Source organism: Fistularia commersonii, chromosome 34 (assembly GCF_037954325.1).
Source record: "Fistularia commersonii isolate RoL2024-O1a breed Wild chromosome 34, RoL_Fcom_v1.0, whole genome shotgun sequence".
In the NCBI taxonomy this organism is placed as follows: domain Eukaryota; kingdom Metazoa; phylum Chordata; class Actinopteri; order Syngnathiformes; family Fistulariidae; genus Fistularia; species Fistularia commersonii.
In genome coordinates, this window is record NC_141317.1 from 9,783,263 (window position 1) to 9,807,846 (window position 24,584).

At 48.3% G+C, this 24,584-nt stretch overlaps 1 protein-coding gene across 4 annotated transcripts in view; it reads right to left on the reverse strand.

Annotated features, from left to right (window-relative positions):
* Nucleotides 1–12,475: 12,475 nt before the first annotated feature.
* fbln2 (fibulin 2) overlaps nt 12,476–24,584 on the reverse strand; it is a 28,343-nt gene continuing 16,234 nt past the window's right edge. For 2 of the 4 annotated variants that reach the window (XM_086141953.1, XM_086141954.1), the window contains exons 7-17: nt 23,137–23,205; nt 22,768–22,869; nt 22,295–22,426; nt 19,974–20,111; nt 17,055–17,195; nt 16,855–16,983; nt 15,609–15,734; nt 15,283–15,402; nt 15,049–15,177; nt 13,360–13,483; nt 12,476–13,282 (exon numbers count right to left, since the gene is read on the reverse strand). In XM_086141953.1, coding sequence (XP_085998079.1) covers nt 12,925–13,282; nt 13,360–13,483; nt 15,049–15,177; nt 15,283–15,402; nt 15,609–15,734; nt 16,855–16,983; nt 17,055–17,195; nt 19,974–20,111; nt 22,295–22,426; nt 22,768–22,869; nt 23,137–23,205 — 1,568 coding nt within the window. In that variant the 3' untranslated portion in view covers nt 12,476–12,924. The remainder of the gene's footprint in view (nt 13,283–13,359; nt 13,484–15,048; nt 15,178–15,282; nt 15,403–15,608; nt 15,735–16,854; nt 16,984–17,054; nt 17,196–19,973; nt 20,112–22,294; nt 22,427–22,767; nt 22,870–23,136; nt 23,206–24,584) is intronic. The other 2 variants (XM_086141955.1, XM_086141956.1) reach the window with 2 other exon arrangements.

The following is a 24,584-nucleotide window of genomic DNA, read 5'->3' on the forward strand; positions in this document are numbered from 1 at the left end:
CGGATGGAATAGCGCAGATAGCCGCGGTCGCGTCCTGGTTCTCGGACCTCCTGGGACCTCCTGGGACCTCCTGGGACCTCCTGGGACCACCCAGGACTGAACGTCTCCTCAAACAAATGTCACGGAAGATAAGCACCGGGCCAAAGTAAATAAGGTGACGTCACCGCTCTGCGCTCACAAAGCCCGTTCTCAGATCCTCCCTTTCACGGCTTAGGAAGGTTCTGATCCTCCGGGCGAAAGGCCGCGTCTGCCGGCCACAGCGCCACCTGCTGGCGAGCGGCGATAAAGCAGCGGCGGCTCGATGACCGCCATAATCTAGAAGTGTCGGGGCACTTCGGCACGTGGGCAGGACGGGAACTGAGCCGCCAACCTCCGCACACACACACACACACACACACACACACACACACACACACACACCGACTGTTTGGACACTAGGGGGGGTTGGTGCCTTGCTCCTGGGCACTTTGGCGGACAGAACGACAAGAGCGGGAATCAAACCAGCAACCTTTCGGACAACCGGAACGCGCCGCAGCGCTAAAACTGACCTCCGGTCCGGAAGCCGGCGTCCGTCTTTCAGCTGGCCAATCAGAGCACGGCGTGCAATCGCTGCCCGGACCCAGTGTGACCTGCGCCTCGTCGCCCGGCTCAGTGAGTTTTCTGCTTTTGCAGATCCGTGTTGTTTTGTTTTTTCCACACCTTCAGGTGTGTGAGCAGATATTCATCTGCCGGTTTCCAGGGAGCCGTCGGGCTCAGGGCTGCCCTCTGCGTGCACGCCCGCGCTCGTGCAACAAAGTCGGCCCGTGCAAGGCGTTGTTTTCTACAACGCCATAGATATCAATCGCCGTGCAAAAGACACCATTTGGCGCAGACGTCCTCAAATAACGGCCTTTGCGTTTGAAATCTGCCATCGCCGTCTCTCATCACGCGCGTTCCCCCCACCTTTGCACGGCCGAGAGCGTAAAATTTCCAACCCCGGTCACGTGACCCGCTTTTTCTCTTTATAGTGGTCGTCCCGATCGAGGAATGCCTGCTGCTCATCCTCGATCGACTGAGTGCATGCAGAAAAAAAAAAAAAAAAAGATGACTTTTTGATTAGACTCTTCAAATCAGGCAGAAAGGAATGCACATTTACCCCCAGCTCGCCTTCGGGCCTCAGCCGACACCAAACATGTTTTTTTTTTTTTTTTTTCGGAGCGGGGCGGTGGGGCTGGGGGTGGGGGGGGTGGGTGGGGTGGGGAGGTGTATCGTAAACTTCCAATATGGCGCCTCTCCAAGCGCTCTCATAAGTATTAATGCTGGCTTTACTGCAATGCATGCAAATGATTTAAAATGTGTCAAAACGTCTTAAAAGGTCTGATTGCCTTAAAATAAATAAGTCAAAACGTGTGCATTGAGACTAAACTACATTTCCCACGATTCCCGCCGATCATCCCGCCACTAGATCGCAGTGTATCCACGTCAGTTGGAACGGAGAAATACAAATGGTCACTAAACGTCCAGGAAGGGAGAAAAGTTGATGCAGATGGAAGGCTTTTTAAGAAAGGCTGATACATGTTTGTGCATCAAGGAGAAAAAGCAGTGTGTTTTTTTGTGTTGTGAGGCGGCTGCAATTGTCAGAAAGTACAATCTAGGTCGGCATTTTGACACCAAACACGGAGCTAAGTATGCTAAAGTTAGCCTTCCAGAAAAACAACAAATTGTCCGACAAGTAAAAGCCGAAAGTACGACGGCGGCAGAATGTGTTCACAAATGCCGCGTCCAAAAACACTGCGGCGATCTTTTATTTTTTACATCGATGGATTTGAATGAGTTAAAAAAACAATTATTTAGCATGAAGGGTTGTTTGCATTTATGTTACATTACATTTCCTTACATTAATACTATGACAGTGACATGTGGCCCTGCGAGGGCAACCATTATGTTGATGAAAATGAGATTGACACCCCTGATTTAAAAGAAAATCACGCAGGTGAGGAAGAGGAGGAGAAGGTCAGGAGAACAAGCGGGACGCTTGCGTTGGTTCGCAGCGGCGGCGTGGAGAAGCCGCCTCCGCCATCGGCCGCTTGGACTGTAATCACACAGGAGTCGGCGCCCTTTTGACCAAGTTAATTTTTTGGTTTTAATCCCATAATGAATCTTTCCCCTAATTTCAACGTGAGGAGAAATCCTGTCATTCCCCTCGCACTGAATGTGTGTGTGTGTGTGTGTGTGTGTGTGTGTGTGTGTGTGTGTGTGTGTGTGTGGGGGGAATATATGCATGCAAGTGGAGGCATGAGCGTCTGCACCCGTTCGCCAGCTCCTCCAACATGTTCGCCCTCCGTCGTGTTTTGCCTCCTGTGGGGTTTCGCCTGGCCGGGTGGACGGCCAGAAGAAGCTCCTGCTGGACTCAACTCTAACCTGAAGAGCCGCACACACACACACACACACACACACACACACACACACATGCACACACACTCATATCTTCATCCACCCATGCAAACAACACATTTAAATGGAGAATTCCCTCTTATTAAAGACATAAAATTGGAGTTCTCCGTCAGGTTCTCCGCCTCCTCGCGCTTTTCACGGGGCCGCCGACAATATCAGAGATACCGCTTTATATTTTTTTCCCCGCTTTCTTGTGGGATGGCCCCCCGAAACGGGACGACAAAGGGGTTGCAAATCCCTTTTGGGCTTACAGTGGCACTGCGGGGGCGGAGGGGAGACGACACCCAACGTAGAATTAAACGCAATTATGAAAAAATGTTTCCAGCGCCGAGAGGTGCGTGAAAAGGGAAACCGGAGAGGCTGTGTTCGCGTCTCTCGGCCCCCCCGGCAGCGGAGAGGATACGCTAGTCCTTTTCATATTGGCAGCTGTTTGATCAAACCAGCAGCGCGCCGTAGCTGCAGGTCTGATCCGAACTCCTCGTCGGATTCAAAGGAGACACCTCGTCTCCAGTGCACTCCAGGCTCTTTCCATAAACACAGCTGAATAATTCCTTTGAGTCTTTGCTGCCTCCTCCCCCGTCTCCCCCCCCAACGCCCGCCCCGCTCCGGCGTCGGAAAACGAACCTCGCCGTTCGCGGCTTCGGGTAAAACCGACGATATCCGACGATAGCCTCCCCCGTGCACGGTGGGGTGTAATGGAGAAACCGGAGCCGAGGCCAGAATCCAGCACAGACGCTGACAGTGAATGCAGCTGGAGATTGCGTTGGCTGCTAGATGGCTGATAGCTGTGTTGTTCTGCAAGTGTGTGTGTGTGTGTGTGTGTGTGTGTGTGATCTGAATGACTGCACAACAAAGAGTTTGAATGGATTTAGCCAAAGCTCAAACGCTGATGCAGCTGCATTCCGGCAGCTTTATGATGTGAAACACCAAAGGGAAGGAAACAATGATCACATTCATGGGATGTCATTCTCTTTAACTTTTATCTCAAGAATTTCTTGATTTTCCCTCCCCTCCTCTCCCCTCTCCTCTCCTCCCTCCCACGCCGCCATCTTTTGCACGACATTACGTTTCCTCCGCTGTTTGCAAACTTGACCCTGATCTCGGTCGCGCCGCAGTTAGCGCGCGGGTCGGCCGCGGCGTCACACACACTCATTATTTTTAGCTAGCAAACATTAATGTGTGTTAGCGGGAGGGATATTTCCGACGGCGGCGTTCAATGCGGGCCGGCTGCGGGCCCGGCCTGCTCTCCGGCCGGGTCCCTTGGGTAAATATTAGCGTACCGGATACTTCTGAGCTGAAATCATATGTAAATATTTGAGCACAACAGCTTTTCTGAAAAAGCCAGACCTTTACCTTTCCGCTGTCTTCTCGTCCTCGCCGGCCCGGGGTCTTCGGGGGGTGGGGTGGGGGGGGGGGGTCGGGCGGTTGCTCCGGCGACCGATTCGGTATTTCAACCCGGTCGCCAGGAGGCGCCTCGGCTGCAAACCCCGAGGTTTGAAGCCACGAGCGAGGGGAATCAAGGTCAGATCTCTGATTTCGCTACCAGTTCTGCAGGTTGGTCGACTCCAAGCTGCTTGGGCACGGCGTTGTGAGACTACACAAACACACACACACACTTTATACTGTGTATAATCAGCATATTGTTCATGCAGTGATGTGTTTCTGACTCCTGATACTCAAAGTTGTGTTACGCTCTATGGCCAAAAGTATTGGCTCACCCGTCCAAATAATAGGAATCAGGTGTTCCAACCACTATAGGTGTATAAAACCAAGCACCTCGGCATGCAGACTGGTTTTACAAACATTTGTGAAAGAAGGGGTCGCTCTCTGGAGCTCATGGATTCCAGCGTGGAACTGTGATGAGATGCCACCTGTCGGGAAATTTCCTCGCTCCTAAATATTCCAGTCAACCGTCAGCCGAACATGGAAGTGTTCGAGAACCACAGCGACTCAGCCACCAAGTGGTAGGACACGTAAACTCGAGGCGCATCGTGCCAAGAGGTCGCCGATGCTCTGCAGAGTCAATGGCTACAGACCTCCCAACTTCACGTGGCCTTCAGATGAGCAGAAGAAGAGTAGAATGGGTTTCCATGGATGAGCAGCTGCAGCTAAAGTGCAAAGCAAAGCGTCGGACGTAGCGGTGGAAAGCATGCTGACACTGGACGCCAGTGGATACGAGTTCTCTGGAGTGACCAATCGCGTTTCTGCATCCGGAGATCCGATGGACGAGTCTGGGTTCGGCGGTCGCCAGGAGAAGGCGACTTGTCTGACGGCGTTGTGCCGAGGGTGAAGTTCGGTGGAGGGGGATCATGGCGTGGGCTTGTTTTCGGCCCCTTAGTTCCAGTGAGAGGAACTAGGCGACATTTTGGACAATCCCTGCTCCCGACTTTGCCGGAACATTTTGGAGCCGTTCCTTTTCCGGCACGACTGTGCACCCGTGCGCAAAGCAAAGTCCATAAAGACCCGGATGAACCTGACTGACCTGCACAGAGTCCTGACCTCAAACCCACGCAACACCTTTGGGGTGAATCAGAGCGGAGACCGAGAGCCGGGCCTCTCGAGCGACATCACCGATGCGCTTCTGAAGAACGGTAACATTTCCGTAAACACACTCCTGAACCTTGTGGACGGCCTTCCCAGAAGAGATGAAGCTGCAAAGAGTGGAGCCACGTCATAGCGAACCCTATGCATTAGGAATGGGATGTCAATTCAGTTTATATGCGAGTCAAGGCAGGTGAGCCAATACTTTTGGCCATATGGTGTAAATCAGGCGGAAACACGGCGGGTGGAATGGTTACATCATTCATTCGTTCATTATCCAGACCACTGAGGTGACGTCAGATTGGTGCTGGATCAAAAAAAGACGACCGAGTAGAGTTCGAAACGTTTTTTGCTCACCAATCACCCACCAACATCTCTGGTGAGCATCTGAGGAGGAATCTCAATAAGTCATCTATTCTTTTTGGAGCACCTTTGTCGTGCACAAAACATCCCAAGCTCTCATTGGCCGAGAGGCATCCCGGACCAATCACAGGGCCCCATATAGAGCCGTTCACCCTTTCCTTCACGCGTCATATCGGGCCGTACAACCATTCACCCTCTCATTCGCGGGAGGAAACGGGTCGGCTGAACTTTCCCGCAGCTCGGAGAGCCATTATCTGGGCGTGTCGCTCGTGAGTCATAAGCGTGCACGAGTCAGACAATTAGACAGAAATAACGTCGAATCAGCCCCCCATTAAAAAAAAAAAAAAAAAAAAAAGCGAGCGAATGATGTAAATGCGACGATTTGTGATGATACCTGCGTGAATGAATGAATGAATGAATGAATACTGAACACGCCTCCCGCTTTCAATCTCCCCCCTGGGATTCATTCACAAACACGCTGTTTGAAAGAAAAAAAAAAAAAAAAAAAAAAAAAGAAAGAAAAAGAAGAAAAAGAAGACGCAGCCTTTGCTGTACACAAGGTTTTCGAACCCGCTGCCGGAGGGGGCAAAGATAAAGAGAGTAATAGTTAGACTGTGGTCGCGCAGGTATGCAGACAGCCATGAAAGCGCTGCGCTGCCTGTTCCATCTTGCAAATTCATTTGTTGAATATTGTGAAATTTCACTGCTTAAATGTGGAGGCTTTCTTTCCCTCTCTTTTTTTTTCCCCTCCTCCTAATCACATCTCAAAGGAGCAGAGGTGACACGGATTAGCGGCGATCCGCCGTCCTCGGTGTCGGGATCGCCGCCGTCGGCGCTTGATTACAGACTCGGGTTGTTTTGATCCGTAAACGGAGGTTGTTAATTTCTCTGGTGATTATATATTTGAGGGAAAAAGGAGGGCACGCCGCCTTTCTGCGCCATTTCTATTATCATCAGAAAGCGGCGCCGTTCCCGAGTCGTTCGCCCTCTCGCTGAATCCTGTTAGCATGCGGTGGCTAACCGGGTTAGCTCCTCCCGGTGGTAGAGAAAACACGTAGCGTCGTAGCTTCCGAGCGATGGTGTCAAAAGTCACGCATGCCGAGGATTTCTAGCATTGCGTTCTGTCGGAGCGGCGGTTAACAAGCCGCCGACGATCTTCCCCCCCGATCGGCACCCGAAGCCGAGGCGTCCGATGCGATTTCGGCCCCGGTAAATTCTCCCTCCCGGGAGTCGTCTCCCGCGGGGACGGACCTCGCCGTCCGGAGGTCACACATCGGTTTCTGGTTATTTACAGTTTGACGCGGCGCGTGAGGAGATGCTGCCCAGGGAGAAGATGACGCCTCGGCTCAGAGTGACAGGCAACCTCACATACCTGTCTTCATTCTCCTCTCAGGCAAATTCCTCCCCTCGCTGTTTCGCTCTGGGTTCATTTTTCACCCCCTCACTGTTTTCCTCACGCTCAGGAAGGCCTCCTTCACCCCCGGGTGTGTTTTTCTACGCCGAGAGTCCGACTCACGGGTCACTCGCTTATTCATCCGTTCATTTGGGGCGCCGGAGCCCGTCGCAGCTGCGATTGGCCGAGGAGGAGTTCACCCCGGACCAATCACGCGTCAGGCGTAAAAGCATTCACCCTCTCATTCAAATATCCACTCTCTTGGTCACATGACCTGCAGAGACCCACAACCATTCCCTCACTCATTCACAACTCATTTGCAGACTTGCAACCATTCAACCTCTCATTCACACATGGCGAGACGAATGATTCACCCTGTCATTCACACGCCATAGTGACACACAACCATTCGCTCTCTTGTACCGATACCGACATTCATTCATTCATTCACATCTGATATAGAAACATTCAACCATTCAGCCTCTCATTCATATAATCACATAAAGGCGCAACCGTTCACCCTCATACAAATACAAACAACCATTCATCCTCTCATCCACGTATCATTAAGAGATCTACAACCATTCACTCGCTCATTCACATGTCATTTAGAGACTCATTCAAATATCATTTTGAGACCTGCAACCGTTCCTGCATCATATGGAGGCGAGCAGCTGTTGGCCCATTTGTTTAAAGAAAAGGAAAGGTTTACGCTCTCATGCAGACGTCCAGGCGATGCAGGGTCTCCACTGAAGCTCCTGAGTGTGTTTGGACCGCGGGAGGAACCCGGAGAACCCTGAGGAACCCCGCGCAGACACCTGGAGAACATGGAGACTCTGCTCAGAAAGGCTTCCGGTGGGAATCCGAGCGCGGAGCTCCTCAACGCTCGACGCTCATTATCCCTCATTAAAATTCACAAACAGCACTTTATTTCCCTTCACATAAATCCTCAGCCTCTGACTACTTAGCACACTTGTTAAAATCCCTCCACCGTACACGTTGACATTGTGAACGCACATGAAAACGATGACGAAGGCGCCGAAATACCAAACACGCCGGCGACGTGGACGCGTTATAATCCACCCTAAGTGGCGTTTGACAAATTGCGCTCTCCGCAAAAATTGACCGATCAGAGTGACGGCTCCACGGATCCTCCGGTGACCCGTCCCGCCGCCGCCGCCGCCGCCGCGCTCAGGACGCCGAGCTCCCGCGCCAAGCAGGCTTCGTCCTCGGCCCGGTCTAATGATGCATACTTCCCACTGTTTACGGCAGCCGGCGAAGACGGCGCGCGAGTCTGTGCTTGTCGGCGGCTCAGAATGCCCATTAACGCTCTGTTAGCCCTCAGGTGATGACCACCTGAGCTATCAAAGACAAGTGTGTTTGTAACATCACCTCCCCCTCCGCGGCTACATCCTCACCCGAAGGGGCTCCAGACACACTCGTTCCCCCGCAGAAGCTCTCCCGCTCGTACGCCGGGTCGCATCGGCGCCGCGGTCAAATCGCCGTCATTTAGCGGACGACGGCGCGCACCTGAATAAGATAAGATAAGAACAACTTTATTTATCCCGAAGGAAATTGTTGTGCCAGAGTTTCAAGCAAAACATAACAATAATAGATAATAGTTGGAAGGAGGGAGAATAAGAAATACAATCAAATATAAAGTGTCAAAGTTAAGGCTATCAAGTGATTTAAAGTCTTAAAAAGTACAAAGATTTGAATATTTCCTTCGTCTGAAGGAAGAGGAATTAAAAAGTCTGGTAGCCTCAGGTAGGAAAGACCTCCTGTGGCGATATATATAATATATATATGTATATAATATAGGCCGCCGCCATTAAAATTGAAAAAAAAAAGTATATATATTAGCTGCAAGTGTTACACGTGTTATGTATTTACACATGAAAATAAATGATTGGAAAAAATAAATGGTTGGAATAATACAAAAAAAAACAAAAACAGCATGGATCGCTATTTTCGTCTCCGTCATGCGCTAAAGTCGGAATTAATAAGAACTTTTTCGTTCGACGCACGTGCGTTGCAACGTGTCATTTTACGCTTCCGATGAGACCGGGAGAAATATTTGAAGCTCCTTCGCCCGTAAAAATCTCGTGTTTAAGCGTTCAAAACGGATAAGCGAATAAAGGAGCAGCGAACAGTCTGGGAATTACGGTACAATACTGGAATAATAAAGTAAGAAAGGGAACACTTGAACAACACAATGTGACTCCAAGTCAGTCACACTTGTGTGAAATCAAAGCATCCACTTAGGAAGCAACATGGATTCATTTGGACTTGTTTTAAGGACTTAAGACACTTTATAGTTTCACTGAGACACTTTATAGTTTATAGTTTATTTCTAATTCTGCCTTTTTCTTTTTATTATTTATTACTGTTATATTTTCTGTAACTCTGGCACAACAATTTCCTTCGGGATTAATAAAGTTGTTCTTATCTTATCTTATCTTATCTTAACATCAACGTGAGTGTGATTTTTCCACTTTTATTTGGAGTGTGACTCCGAATCCACACCTCCATTGATTCATACATTGGATTGATCATTTTTGTGTGATTTTGTTGTCAGCACATTCATCCACATCTAGGGTGTGTTATTTTAGTGTTCCCTTTATTTTTTTGGAGCCGTGGATTTTTATAATATCCGCACCTTCTGCTCTTTGAGATGCTCAACTGTTTGTTCTTTGTCGTACATTTTGAACGACAAATCTAAATCTAATCGAATCCATTATTTTTGGAGAAATCATCGCATCAGCTCCCTCTGGAATCAGTCTACATTCCTCACGGAGGTCTCGGCAGCTCCTTTTCTTTAACCTGGAGGTAAGAACACTTGGATATTGCTCAAGACCACTATCTGATACGCAACCCGCGCGTCCAAAACCCCAAAATCTAGCGCTTTAAATGGGTCTTCCTCCGGGGCCCGCCCCACCGGGCGGCCTGCGATTTCCCGTTTTGGCTTCTGAAACGTCCTCCAACCCTGCGCCGCTCTCCGGCAGGACTCCCTCCTGTCTCCGGGACATTTCCAAAAGCTTCCTGCCTGCGTCTCCAAAAGAAAAGAAAAAAAAAAAAAAACGTAATGGATGTGCGCGTCTTCCCCTGTCTGGGATGCGTGATTCACTGTCCCCGAGACACGCCACCTAATCTGGAGGAGCAGATAAAGCTAATTAGGGGAAAGAGCCATCAATCATCGCCGACCGGGCTGGTTACGTATCGCGGCCTGCATACCGAGAGTGGCATCCCAGTCACTGGGTGTGTTTGAGAGCTTGAGTCAACAACACACACACACACACACACACACACACATAGTTATTATTATGAGTTATGTCAGGAGGAATGTGTCAAACAGTATTGATTGTTTCCTTGAGATCCGTGGGATTGGACAGCCGTCGCAGCTTCGGCTCTCGGAGGAGAAAAAATAGGCCGAGAAATGGCACGAGTCGGACTGCAGTTGGAATGACCTTCGGTGGAATTACTCATGGGAGATAATGGAGACACGGCGAGCCGCCCTGTTTGGATGCGCTTGGATTCATTCTCCTGTCATGGAGGAGTGCGCACACACACACACACACATGCACACACCCTTTCCTAAGATTACAAGAGGTTGGGAGGTTCACGCCGCTCTGAGCCGGGACGTCATTACAAAAAAAAAATAGATTTTTCATTTTTATGTCTCCGTCTAAATTTAGCCGTGGGTTTGTTGGGAGGCGATGGACGCCTCCGGCCTTTGACCTCCGACCTCCGACCTCCGGCGTCAGGCTGCAAAAACAGGCCGTGCCTGCAGGTGGGAGTGTGACTCTTCCTGAGGCGCCACCGGAGGCTGCGCTTCCACTTTAAGAGAACCTGAGAACTGGATTCTCACCGCAGCTGCAGGATACGGACATCTTTCTTTAAGACCAAACCAAAGAAAGGAACTTTGTTCCTTTTGTACGACTTGCGATGCTTTTGGGAACGTTTCACATTCATAAGAAGAAGTGGAGTAACGGAAAAGCAAACGTCACAGGAAATAGATCAATACGGCGCTGCTAGAAAGGGTTATTTTGGAAAAATGCATTTAGTATTTGTGCGTATACGTGCATAGAAAGTAAGTAGTTTATGGCTTTTTTGATTTTTGTATATTTTTGTGTTTCCCCTGGCTAAACAGATTTGTTATGCATGTATATATTTCTTCATAAATAAATAAACAACAAAAAACTTCCACTTTATATCCAGAAGATCTCACATCGCACAGCTTCTTCTCGTCTGGGCTGCTCCCTTTAGGAGTCACAACCTGCCCTGTCTGACCTTCTCATCCGTCTCCTGCGTCCATAAACCTCCAGTTCAGACCTCCAGATGGCCTCCACTTCCAACCTCAGTGTACCCGGATCTGGTCCGGAGCATCTCCAGACCTCACGCTGCACCGCCAGCTCAGATCACGTGTCCTGGATGTGTTTTGTCAACACACCTCTCCCGCGGGGGGGCGGCTGTCCCTTGGATCAGAAGGTTGACGTTCCCGTCTGCGCGTCAAAGTGTCATCTGTGGTCCGGTTAGCACCGTGCAGTGTGTGTGTGTGTGTGTGTGTGACTGTCACTATGCTAATTCTGCTAATCGCCTGCACCTGTTCCTGGAACGCCTGGAGTTCAGGCCTGCTTCCCACCCTCGAGGTGTATGAACGGTGCAAAGTCCTGGCTGAGGGTCACCAGCTCTGGCCTGCAGACCTTCTCGCACCCTGATGGGACTCCTGGTTCAGACCTTCATTGAATCCTTCTCCACACCAGACCTCGGGTCCTCTGCTGCACTCCACACCAGCACCTTGTCAAGACTCCCTCTTAAGAAGGTGAATTGAGTCCATTGTAAAGGTCCCGAAAGCCAGATGCACCCGGAGATTATTCGACATTATTATTTGACCAAAATAAGTAAATTCAACTCATTTGTACGAGCACGAAATATTCTGATGAATCGACTGTAAACACTTTTTACACATAAAGAGCTTCTGCATTTAAAACACGCTGAGCTGATGGATGCAAATATAAACAAAATCTAAATAGTTGACTATTGTGTTGACTATATATATGTATGTTTGTGTGTGTGTGTGTGAGCGTGACTGTATTAATCAAAGAATTCAGGGATTCTAAGCGTGTTTTAGAAACATGTAAAATAATAAAATGTATGTTTTCAGTCTATGTGTTGAGGCTCACTCTTCACAGATTTCATTCATTCATTCATGATGATTTCCAACCTTTTCCGGTACCAGCGACCGCTTTTATGCATGAAACTGTTTCTGCAGACTGCTTAGAGATGTCAGATTACACTTTATCTATCGCGGCCGTAAGGCGAAGGCGGAAACTGTTGTTTTTCAAAGTAAGATCTGGAAAGTCAAATGAAAAAAACTATAATTTGGTCGGGAACTCCTGTTCTATACAGCTTATCCTGCAGTCGGGTCGGAAATGATCCCCCGCTCTCGTTCAATCGTCTGCACAGGTCAATGTAGGGTCTCCAGTGAACCTCCAGCGTGGAGAACCTTGAGGAACCCCATGCAGACACTGGGAGAACATGGACACTGCACACGACCACTTGCACAGGATTCACAAGAATCAAACAGTGATCATTGATGGTGGATAGCAGTGAGGATTACCCAGATGCAAATATATACATTATGTGTGTGTGTGTGTGTGTGCATCAACATTCAACACATTCAACATGTGTGCATCAAAGCGGTGAAAACACACGACTTCCAGACTTCCGGCGGCTCCACTGGTATTTAAACATTTTACTAAAATACTTTGCAGTTTAGGAACCGAGCATCAAAATATAGTACATCCATCTGTATACATATTAAAAGGGATCCAAAAAAAAAAAAAGACAAAGTGTAACATTTAAATTAGTTTTAGAAAAATAAATCACGTACAAACACCGACGTCGGCAGTAGCGCGGAGGGGAGAAACCGTTTCTTTGTTTTAGCGAAGAAAAACAAGCGTCGGGGCGGGACGTCGAAACCGAAGCTGCGGTTGTGTGACGTCATCGACGCAGAGCGGACGTGATTGGTGGATTGGGAGGCGTGCGGGATATTAGCATTAGCGACGCGGCGGCCGGGGGGGGCGGGGAGGGTGGCGGCGGTGGAGGACAAACGCCGAAATTGTAAGGTTTCGTCGGCGACGACAGTGTTACGCTTGCTACGCGGTTAAATCGATCCCTTTCCCCTTCGGACGTTAGAGCGAGTTGGCGGTGATGAAAACATAAATCCTGGCCTGGAAGGTGGTGAACGTCCCCTGTCGCCACAGCTTCATCTCCACCGTGATCAGGAAGTCCCTCGGCCCGTCGACGTGGCGGTGCAGGAACACGGCGCCCGTGTGGGAGTTGAGCTTCCTCGTGCTGAAGAAGTTCTCCTCGTTGCCCTCGGTGATGGAGACGACGACGTTGTCCCCGGAGTAGGCCGGGGACGGACCGATCCGGAAGATCTGCGCCGGGATGACGATGTTGGACTGGAAGCTCAGGTAGTAGTAGGTGATCCGGAGGGGGGAGTTCTGGCAGTCCATGTAGCTCGGACAGTTGATCCGCTCGCAGCGCCTGCAGAGGACGCACTCCCGTCATGCACGTGTATGTGTGTGTGTGTGTGTGTGTGTGTGTGTGTGTGATGGACCCACGTGTCGGACACTTTGCGGTAGTTGGCCGGGCAGCTGAGGGACAGGCAGCGATGGCCACCCTGGATGTTGTAGCAGGTCTCGGTCAGGGAGCAGTTGTGGGTCCCCGTGGTGCACTCGTCAATATCTGGAACACACACACACCACTTTACTACCCCCACATGTGTGTGTATGCCCTGTTTTTCTCTCCAGGCCAGTCAGACATTATTAATAGACATATGACAATTCATTCACTCGTGTTTTGGAATGAAGTATTTTTTGTGAGCCTTTTCTCAGAGATACAGCCGACAGTGATGTGCTGATACATTCATTCGTTCATACGTTCATTCGTTATCTATGATGATTAACGTGCCGTCAGGACTCACCCTGAACAGGTCATATAGAAATATTCAGTCATTCGCGCGTTATATACAGACATACGATGATTCACTCATTATATTTACGCAAACATTCACTCCATTTATAAGCAGTCCACAATTTACCCTCTCATTCCCATGTCATATAGCAAACAGTCACTCACTCATTCACGTCATATGGAGACATACGACCATTCACTGCCATTCAGACATCATAAATAAATATATGACTATTCATTCACTCATTCTGCAGACGTGCCAACATTCACCCTCTCATTCACGTGCCATATATAAACATTCAACCATTCACTCACTCATTCACACATGCTATGCAAACGTATGATTATTCACTCACTCATTCATTCTTTATCCTGAGACATAAAACCATTTGCAGGTCATGTAGAAATGTAAAATCATTCGAATGTCATACAGAGACGTACAAACATTCACCCTCTCGTTCACGTGCCATGTATAAACATTCAACCATTCACTCCATCGTTCATTCACAAGCCATATAGTTCACGATAATTCAGTCTCTACCATCGTTTAGACACACAACCATTCAAGTCATGCAGTAACATGCAACTATTCACTCATTCATTCACATGTCATCATATATAAGATAAGATAAGATAAGATAAGATAAGATAAGATAAGATAAGATAAAATAAGATATGAACAACTTTATTTATCCCGAAGGAAATTGTTGTGCCGGAGTTTCAAGCAAAAACATAACAATAATAGATAATAGTAGGAAGGGGAGAGAATAAGAAATACAATAAATATAAATTGTCAAGGTTAAGGCTATCAAGTGTTTTAAGGTCTTAAGTACAAAGATTTGAAGATTCCCTGCGGCTGAGGGAAGAGGGATTAAATATATTAAATATAGACACATTATGCAGATACATACAACCATTCACTCACTCATTCAAGTGCCACATATAAACATTCGACAATTCACCCATTTGTTAGCACTTCATTTCGACAAACAACCATTCGCTCACTCATCCAGACATCATATATATAGAAATATGACTATTCATTCACTCATTCTATAGATAAATACAAGCATTTGGAAAATCATACAGACATACAAGCATTCACTCGCTCATTCACATCTGGTATCGAGACACTCGACAATTCACTCACTCACACATCCTAAACAACCGTATTACCAACCGTATTGATATTCAGTCACTCGTTCGCTCGATTTGAAGACGTACATCACTCACTCCTTCATCCAGGTGCCAAATGTAAACAGTCGACCATGAAATGTCACACAGAAACATCCAACCATCCATCCTTAGACTCCCCGCGGAGCCCGGCGGCGTGTCACCTCTGCAGGAGCGCCCGTTGGACGACATGGCGTATCCGTGCTCCGGACACGCGCACCGGTAACTCCCGGGAACGTTCACGCACTTGTAGGTGCACAGGTGTCCGATGCTCTGGGTGCACTCGTCGATATCTGCAGGGGGGGGGGAAGGAGGAGATACGTGGGTCGGGCGAAGCGGTCGGACGTGCCCCGACAGACGGCGGGTACGGACTCGGTATGCGTGGCGGTTCGCCCCACCTTCGCAGGTGTGGCCGTCCTCCCTCAGGTAGTAGCCCTGTCTGCAGTAGCACTGATAGGAGCCGTAGATGTTGGCGCACTCCTGGCTGCACGGGCTCGCCAGGCACTCGTTCACATCTGCTGATTAGAGGTCATTACTGTCACCTCCGCGCTGATCAAAGGGCCCTCCGCTTTTTCATCCCCACGCATAAAGTCCATGTTGTTATTAAGTCAATTATGTTTTCAATCACGGACGCTAAACTCACTGCGCGCGCGCACACACACACACACACAGATAACGGCGTGCAGCGACATGCGCCCGGGAGGGAAATCACGCTCTCGCACACCTTCGCAGTTGTTGCCGTCGCCGGCTAAGCGGAAGCCCTGCGTGCAGGAGCAATGGAAGGAGCCCGGGGTGTTCTCACAGCTCTGGGCGCACAGCCGGCCGGGGAAACGCCAACACTCGTTTATATCTGGAAATAACACACACACAAAGAACGGGAGGTGGAGGGATGGATGGATGGAGGGATCCAACGATGGAAAGGTAGACAAGTGGATCGATAGATAGATAGATAGATGGATAGATAGATAGATAGATAGATAGATAGATAGATAGATAGATAGATCAAAAACAATAAAGTAATAAAAATTAAATACCCAAAAACTGCAAGTGATTATTATTATTATTATTATTAGCATTATTATTTGCATCATTTCACTGTTATTATTATTATTATTATTATAATTATTATTAGCATTATTTTCACGATTATATTATTATTATTGATATGATTTCCTTTATTTTCACTATCATAGTACTTATAATTATGATTATTATTATTATTATTAATATTATTTCCATTATTTTCACTATCATAATAATTTTATTATTATAATCATGATCATCATTATTATTATTATTTGCATAATTTTCACTATCATTATTATTAGCATTATTATTATCATTGTTATTATTTCTATTATTTTCCACTATTATCATACTATTACTATTATCATTATTAACTTTATTAGCATTGTTATTAGTATCATTATTTGGGTTTTTTCACAATAATAACAATAATAATAATAATAATTACTATTATTATTATTATCATTACCATTATTATTATCATTATCATTATCATTATCATTATTATCATTATTTTTTACATAATTTCCACTAGTATTATTATTATTGTTATCATTATTATTATTATCATTGTTATTTTTTGCAGTATTATCACTATTATCATTATTGTTATTATCATTATTAACATTAAAATTTGCATTATTTTTACTATTATCATTATACCATCATTAATACTTGCATTACTTTCACTTTTAAAATTATTATCATTATGAGCATTATTTTCATTTTTATAATACTTATTATCATTATTATTAGCATTGTTTTCATGATAATCATTATTATTATTATTATTATTATTATTTCATTAGCGACTGGACCTTTGAGCCAGGTGTCTTACTGTTTGCTCCACAGGGAGCGTGAGTAGTGGAGGATCTGCAAAGCCCCCTCCATCCCAGAATAACAAACAGCATCTCCGGAGCGGGATCGCGGCGACGGCGGCTCACCTACACACATCTTCCTGAAGGAGTCCAGCTGGTAGCCCGTCTGGCACTCGCAGCGGTACGAGCCGGCCAGGTTGTGACACAGCTGGCCTTCGCCGCACTGGTGGAGGCTGCTCTGGCACTCGTCCACGTCTGGAAAACACGGACGCCGTCAGATGACCCCGACGTCTCGGACGCCGCCGCCGCCGCCGCTCGTATCTCACCGATGCATCTGTCGCCGTCGGGGCTGGCGTGATAGCCGCGGCCGCACATCATCTTCCTGTGGCAGGCGTGGGACCCCACCGTGTTGACGCAGCTGAACCCCGGGCCGCAAGGCGGGGACGGGCCCTGGCACTCATCCACGTCTGGCGAGTAAAAGAAGGAGAAGAAGGAGCCCTGGATTGGACGGGCGTCACGACCCGCACATGGGCCGACATTTCTCGCAGTGTTCTTTTGCGCTGTTTTGTACAGTGGCGCTCGCTGCCTCGACATGCCCCGGTTCCTGCCCCCGGGGGCTAATTCCACAGCGTCGGTCTGCACCGGAGTGGGACCGAGGATTGTCTTTTATCCGCCCCCTCCGCGGCCCCTGATAGCGACCTCTCTGATCTTCTGTCTGAGCGGCGTTTAACCCTCTCTGTCGTCCGACGCCGCCTTGTGTGTTTTAGTTCTGCATTTTCGTCATCACAATCACATATAGAAACATACGCCGCATGAATTTGACTTGCTGTCACTGTATTTTGCAGGAAGAAGAATCACGAGGCAGCAGAACTGCGTGCCTCACTTAGTGGCTCTTCACAGGTGTTTTATGATCGTGGTTGCATTTGTTTTTGTATCTGTGGCAATGGCACAAGTAATAGCTGTATAGCTAGTGGTTACTATAGAGGTAGCAGTGATGGTCCTAGTAGTGTTTTCTCTTGTTGTGGCAATGGTGCTAATGTTAGCTGTCAGTGACGTGCGGTGAGGTTCATGGCTGCTAACAGCTCTGCCATGCTAGTCTTGTTAGCCATGTGTTGGACGGTAAAAAGGTGAAGAACGTGCATCCTCATAGTCTCGTATTAAGCTTCGCTAACGGCCATGCTAGTCCTGTTAGCCATGTGTTGGACGGTAAAAAGGTGAAGAACGTGCATCCTCATAGTCTCGTATTAAGCTTCGCTAACGGCCATGCTAGTCCTGTTAGCCATGTGTTGGATGGTAAAAAGGTGAAGAACGTGCATCCTCATAGTCTTGTATCAAGCTTCGCTAACGGCCATGCTAGTCCCGTTAGCGATGTGTTGGACGGTAAAAGGGTGAAGAACGTGCATCCTCATCGTCTCGTATCGAACGAAGCTAACGGCCATGCTAGTCCTGTTAGCCATGTGTTGGACGATAAAAAGGTGAAAAACGTGCATCCTCATCGTCTCGTATCAAGCTTTGCAAACGGCCATGCTAGTCCTGTTAGCCATGTGTTGGACGGTAAAAAGGTGAAGAACGTGCATCCTCATCATCTCGTATCAAACGAAGCTAACGGCCATGCTAGTCCTGTTAGCCATGTGTTGGACGGTAAAAAGGTGAAGAACGTGCATCCTCATTATCTCGTATCAAACGAAGCTAACGGCCATGCTAGTTCTGTTCGACGGTCATAATATGAAGAGCGTGCATCCTCATCCTCTCGTATCAAACTTAGCTAACAGCCATGCTAGTCCTGTTAGCGATGTGTTGGACGGTAAAAAGGTGAAGAACTTGCAGCCTCTTCATCTCGTATCAAACTTAGTTAACAGCCACGCTAGTCCTGTTAGCCATATGTTGGACGGGAAAAAGGTGAAGAACGTGAATCCTCATGTTCCGTTATCAAACTATACTAACGGCCATGCTAGTTCTGTTTGACGATAATAATATAAGGAAAGGGCATCCTCGTCATGTGTGAAAGGGTCAAGTGGAGCCCATTTAGCATTAGCACTGGTAGTCATATTGCAGGGGTACTTGTTGAATTTGTTTTTGTAGCTGTGGCGATGGCACTAGTAATAGTTGTGGTAGAAGTAGCTGGGTTAGTAGTAGTTATCACTGTAGAAGTATCAGTAGCAGTAGCATTTTTTCTTGACATTTCCAAACATATGAACCCTACAGAGGAGCTTATTCATCCAATAAGCCGAGAAGAATCTCTGGAATCAGGAGCGCCCCCTTACATGAGGCAGGAGAACTGCCTGCCTCACTTGGTGGCTCTTCACAGCTGTTTTATGAAGGCTCAGCACAAGAAACTATACTTGTTGACAAAAAAAAACACTGTACACTTGATATGTAGTTCATCTAGCAAAAGCAAGCTAGCAGAGCATGCTAGCAGTCAGCCATCAGTCTATGTTGAGGCTCAACAGCCTCAACGCACGTCACTACTCAGTTCAGTATTTGAACAGTAAATGTGAGAATCCAGATATTTTGAATTTAAATAAAAAAATCTACAACTGGTGAAGTTAAATGAAAAAAGCAAATATTGTGCAAATCACCATTAAAATTAATATAATATATCATTATTAATAATCTAATTATATCAACAATATTAATAGGATATAATAATAAATATACTGCACACCTTTATATAGGCTGTACCTAATACATTTTGAAAGAAAAAAAGAAATTGGACATAAATGAGCCGCACTTGTAAATAAGTCACAGGTGTCTCTGTTGAAACATGATACTAACGCAGCAAGATGTTACAGGAAAGATTATTTTTGAAAAAATGTAATTAAATAAATAATGGTAACGTCATCAACCACCGGTACGCAACACAAATACTTTCTTTTCAGAACAGATGCCGAACTTACGTGCAGCAGCTCTATTTTCTTCTTGGAAAGCCAGACTGATCGGTTTCAACTTGAAAGCTGCATCAAATGCATTTCTGCACGTCTTTTTCAGGATGGGTGTGTGCGCAAAAAGCGCAAAATTTCAGTAAAGAAATCAGTGAACGCGAGTGTGTAAATTTGCCACATCGTGTGAAAAAAGTAACGGCTTACATGCCGGAATTTACGGCAACCAATTTTTTTTTTTTGATTTTTTTTCTTTCCAGGATTAGCAAGTGAGGCAGGGCCTCTCCTGCCTCCCCTGACCGGATGTATACATTCGGAAAACAGGGTGCAGATGCTAACAAAAAAAAACAAAAAACGCTCTCCTACCTACACAGTTGCCGTGCGGATCTTGCTGGAAGCCCGTCGGGCAGGGGGGTCTGGACTCGCACCGGAACGAGCCCTCCGTGTTCACGCAGGTCGAGTCCGGCCCGCAACCGTGGACGCCGCGCTCGCATTCATTGACGTCTGCGGAAACGTGCGGAATAAAAACAAAACGTGATTAAAACTGGAGAGAGGATGCAAAAAAATAATAACCACATGCGGTGCTTTGTCTGGCCACTGGATGGCACTGTGGTAAAGTAGCAGACCGTGTGGAGCTGGAAGGAGGTTCTCCACGCCTGTTATCGAGTCATTATTTAAAGTAATAGGATTAGATTACAACGCAGCAATCTAACTAATCACTCACGTGATCGGGCTAAATGACAGCGGATGAATAATCGAGCGGAATCCTTCCCCGCCAAGCGTTCCGGTAAAATCCGCGCAAAATATTTCGGTGCAGAGCCGCCCCTTTGGGAGAGGTGCCCCGACACCTCTGGGGATTTTTTTATTTTCTAAAAAAAAAAAAAAAAAAGATTTCCACCTCCGGGGATTTACCTCCTGTCAATCACCCGCTGCCGTACCAAGCGACCTCGGGGGGCCGTAAACCGAGACGCATGCGGCTACGAGTGCATAATGCATGAGTGTGATATTTTCAAGCGAGCCCGCAGGATTTCGCCACAGTGGTTGCAGGAGCGGAGCAGCGGAGGCCGAGAAAGGCAGGAAGCGAGATGATGGCGACCACCATTGTTATTTCCTCCCTCTTGCTCGGTGAAGGCGACGCTCTCCAGGAAGAGGAGAAGGTCAAATCCTCCGCGCCACGCGATTCCTCGAAGCCTCGGACGCTCGCCACGTCTTGCACGAGGTCGACGATTTCAAAGCGTCTGATCTTCTGATCTTGACCGGAGGACGCTTGACGAGTGGACGTCTGAGAGCGAAGATGCTTACATATGGAGACGACCGTTCACCTTCTCATCCACACATCTGGACAGATCACGGTCTCAGCTTCTGGTCGAAATCTTCTCGTTTTGGCAACCGGATCTGAACTTCTTCCCCTCATCCGAGAGGCTTCTTTGGTTCAGGGTCTCCGGCTTTGTGGTCTGAACCCGTGGAGAAGGTGGAGACTCCGCACAGAGAGGCCTCCAGGAGGATCATCAGAAACCACCGAGTTTGTGAAGCTCTCTGTGAAACCTGTTTTCACGGAGATCCGCCGATAAATCGGCTTCAAACCCATCAACGTTCAACCATCCGGCGTGGAGATTCTGGGATCCTTCTCCTCGCGAGCTCCTGGAGGACCTTCTCCCGCCGCCGGCTCTCGGGTCTTCTCGGATCTTCTCTCCATAAAACCGTTCTCATCCCTTCTCAGGTGCTTCCTGACCGATTGTTTTGAGTCGAAGCCATTCGGCAGAAGATGCTTCAGCTCCCGGCTCTGTGTTTGTATCTCAGAGTAATCAGATTACTTTTGGTAGAGCAGGCATCCCTCAAAAGGTCGTCGGTTCGTGGAAGGCCGAGACCGTTTCCTCCCGATTTCCTGGTCTTGAATCCAGACGAGGAGAAGGTCGAGAAGAATCCGAGGCTAAAAGTTTCTCCTTCTGTTCTCCGTCTTCTCCGAGTTGGACGATGGAGATCTCCTCCGTACGGAAGCTTCTGCTGGAGATGCGGGACGTTTGCGTTGGTTCCCGCGTCCCCTCGAGTCAAAGCTCGTCTTTTCTCCGGCTTCTTGTGCACCTCGACGGGTTCCTTCACCTCCGCCGGTTCCGGAACAGACGCCGCTCCGGTTTTCGGAGGTTCTTCGGCGAAGTGTTCCAGAAGCGAACGACCAGAAGAATTGAAAAGTAGATCAGGTATTTTGTAAAAGGGGGCGTCGGTGTGGGGAACAATTTGGTGGATTTCTATTTAGGCCGGTGGAGTCTTTGGGGTGGACCAGCAAGATCTGCCCCGGGTCTTAGGAGCCCTCTGTGGAGGTCCCGGAGTGGTTGGTGCTCCACACCACACCGTAATCTGATTACTCCCTGCGTTTGATGAGCTGAACGTCTGCCTTCAGAAGGAGTGTCGGAGCCGTCCTTCGCTTTGCGCCTCCTGCACCGAAGATGCCGCGAAGCCCGTTTTCCGTTTTTATTTGTCTTCTCGACTTAAAAGTGTGCGTTCCCGGGGCGAAACAATATTCACTTAGCGCCAAATCCGATTCATTTGCGCCCGGAGAGGATAAACGGCGTCCCCTTAGCGTCCCCTGGTAAACTCTGAGTCGGTAATGGATTTGTTTTTCCGCCCCCTCGCCTTCAGCTACCCCGTGGGAAATGCGCCGGCTCCCCGAACCGACGGCGGGGCCGTACCTTCGCAAATGTCGCCGTGGCCCTGGTATCCCGGGGGACAAGACGCCGGCCGCCGGCAGACGAAGCTCCCGGCGGTGTTGGCGCAGCGCTCATGCGGCGGGCAGGCGTCGGCGGACAAACACTCGTTCACGTCTGGGAGGAAAACAAAACGGAGGAAGGGAACGCATGATGAAAAACGAGGGAGAAGAAGGCGGTTCGCGTCTTATCGCGGCGAGATGTTTGTCTGACTGTGAAATACGTCCTCGGGAGGGGGGGGGGGGAAGACGGGAAGCAACGGCGCATTTCCCGGAACGGCCGCCATAAAATCAGCGTGTCAGACGGGTGATTCATTCGGAGAGACATAAAAAGCCCCCCGTTCGGGACGGGGGTTCGATCTGTATCCGCAAACCCGGAGCCGCCGACGAGGGGAAAGCGACAAATCTCCGACGGCGGCGATCCATGCGGAGGGCCGCTTTGCGCGTTCGTTCCCTCGCCTTCGCACGAGCGTCCGTCGGCCGCCAGGGAGAATCCCGGGAAACAGGAGCACCTGGGCCGGCCGTCCTCCGCCGTGCAACGCTGCTCGCAAGGGCCGGAGCCTGCAAGAAAAGAAAAACACACACATTCCAGGGAAATTGAAAGTGCGCCGCACCACAGTGCCGGCTTTGTGTGACAGAAAAAAAAACATGAATGCGCTCATTTCCCTGTTTTCCGGGTGAAGCGGCTAACTAATCAGATTGTGTTCCCCCTCGACGGCGTCATGGAAACCAAACAAGTGACACAAAGTGTGACCGCCACACAAACGGCGGATCTGGGGAAAACAAAAGCGACCTTTGCTCTGCGTGGAGCTGTTTTTCGGGGCTCACCTTCGCAGGGGTTCGGGGCGGCGGTCTCCGGCGGCGAGTCCGGCCGGGCGTTCTCCTCGGCCGCTTTCTCTGCAGAAACAAGAGCGATCTCATTTACAGCGGCGAGGGAAAAGAGAATCAAAGAGAATTACGACGCCATCCGATAGGCTCGAGTGCCATTTTCAAATCGAAAGATGTAGCCGGTGGCTCGGAGAAGGTGAGACGGGGAGAGAAAGAAAATAAAAACGCCTGCAGACAAACATTTGGTTTTGGACTGTAGAACAGCAGTCCACAACATCACTACCTCACCCGTTCATTCACTACATCACCCTTTTATTCACGACCTCACCTATTCACTCGCTTCCTCACACATTCGCTTACTATCTCACCCTTTCATTCATTACCTCACCCATTCATTCATATTCATTCACTACCTAATCTGTTCATTCACTGTCCCACCCATTCACTCACTGCATCACCCATTCATTCTCCAACTCACCCATTCACTCACTCCCAGACCCATTCATTCACTACTTCACCAATTCATTAATTTCCTCACCCAGTCACTCACTTCCTCAACTATTCACTCACTGTCACACCCATTCGTCCACTACCTATTCATTCATTCACTAACCCACCCATTCACTTGTTCATACACCCATTCACTGACTACCTCACCTGTTCATACACTGTCTCACCCATTCATTCACTGCATCACCCATTCATTCACTGCATCGCCCATTCATTCACAAACTCACCCATTCATTCGCAAACTCACCCATTCACTCACTCCTCGACCCATTCATTCACTACTTCACCAACCCATTCACTTCCTCAACCATTCACTCACTGTCACAACCATTCGTCCACAACCTACTCATTCATTCACAACCTTACCCATTCACTGCCTCCCCCACGCGTTCATTCAATATCTCACCTATTCCCTCGCTCCATCACCCATTCACTCACTATCCCACCCATTCGTTCACTAACCCACCTATTCACTTGCTCACCCAACCATTCACTCACTACCTCACTTATTCACTCACTACCCCCCCCATTCGTCCACTATCTCACCCATTCATTCACTGTCCCACCCATTCACTCGCTCCCCAACCCACTCATTCAAATTCATTCACTACCTAACTTGTTCATTCACTACCCGACCCCTTCACTCACTGTCTCATCCATTCATTTACTGCATCACCCATTCATTCGCAAACTCACCCATTCACTCACTCATCGACCCATTCATTCACTACTTCACCAACTCATTCACTTCCTCACCCATTCACTGGCTCTTGCGCCTGTTAATTCACTATCTCACCCCTTCACTCAGCAACTCACCTATTCAGTCACTCCATCACCCATTCACTCACTATCCCACCCATTCGTTTACTACCCAGCCATTCACTTGCCCCCCCCAACTGTTCATTCATGTCCTCAACTATTCACTAACTTTACTCACT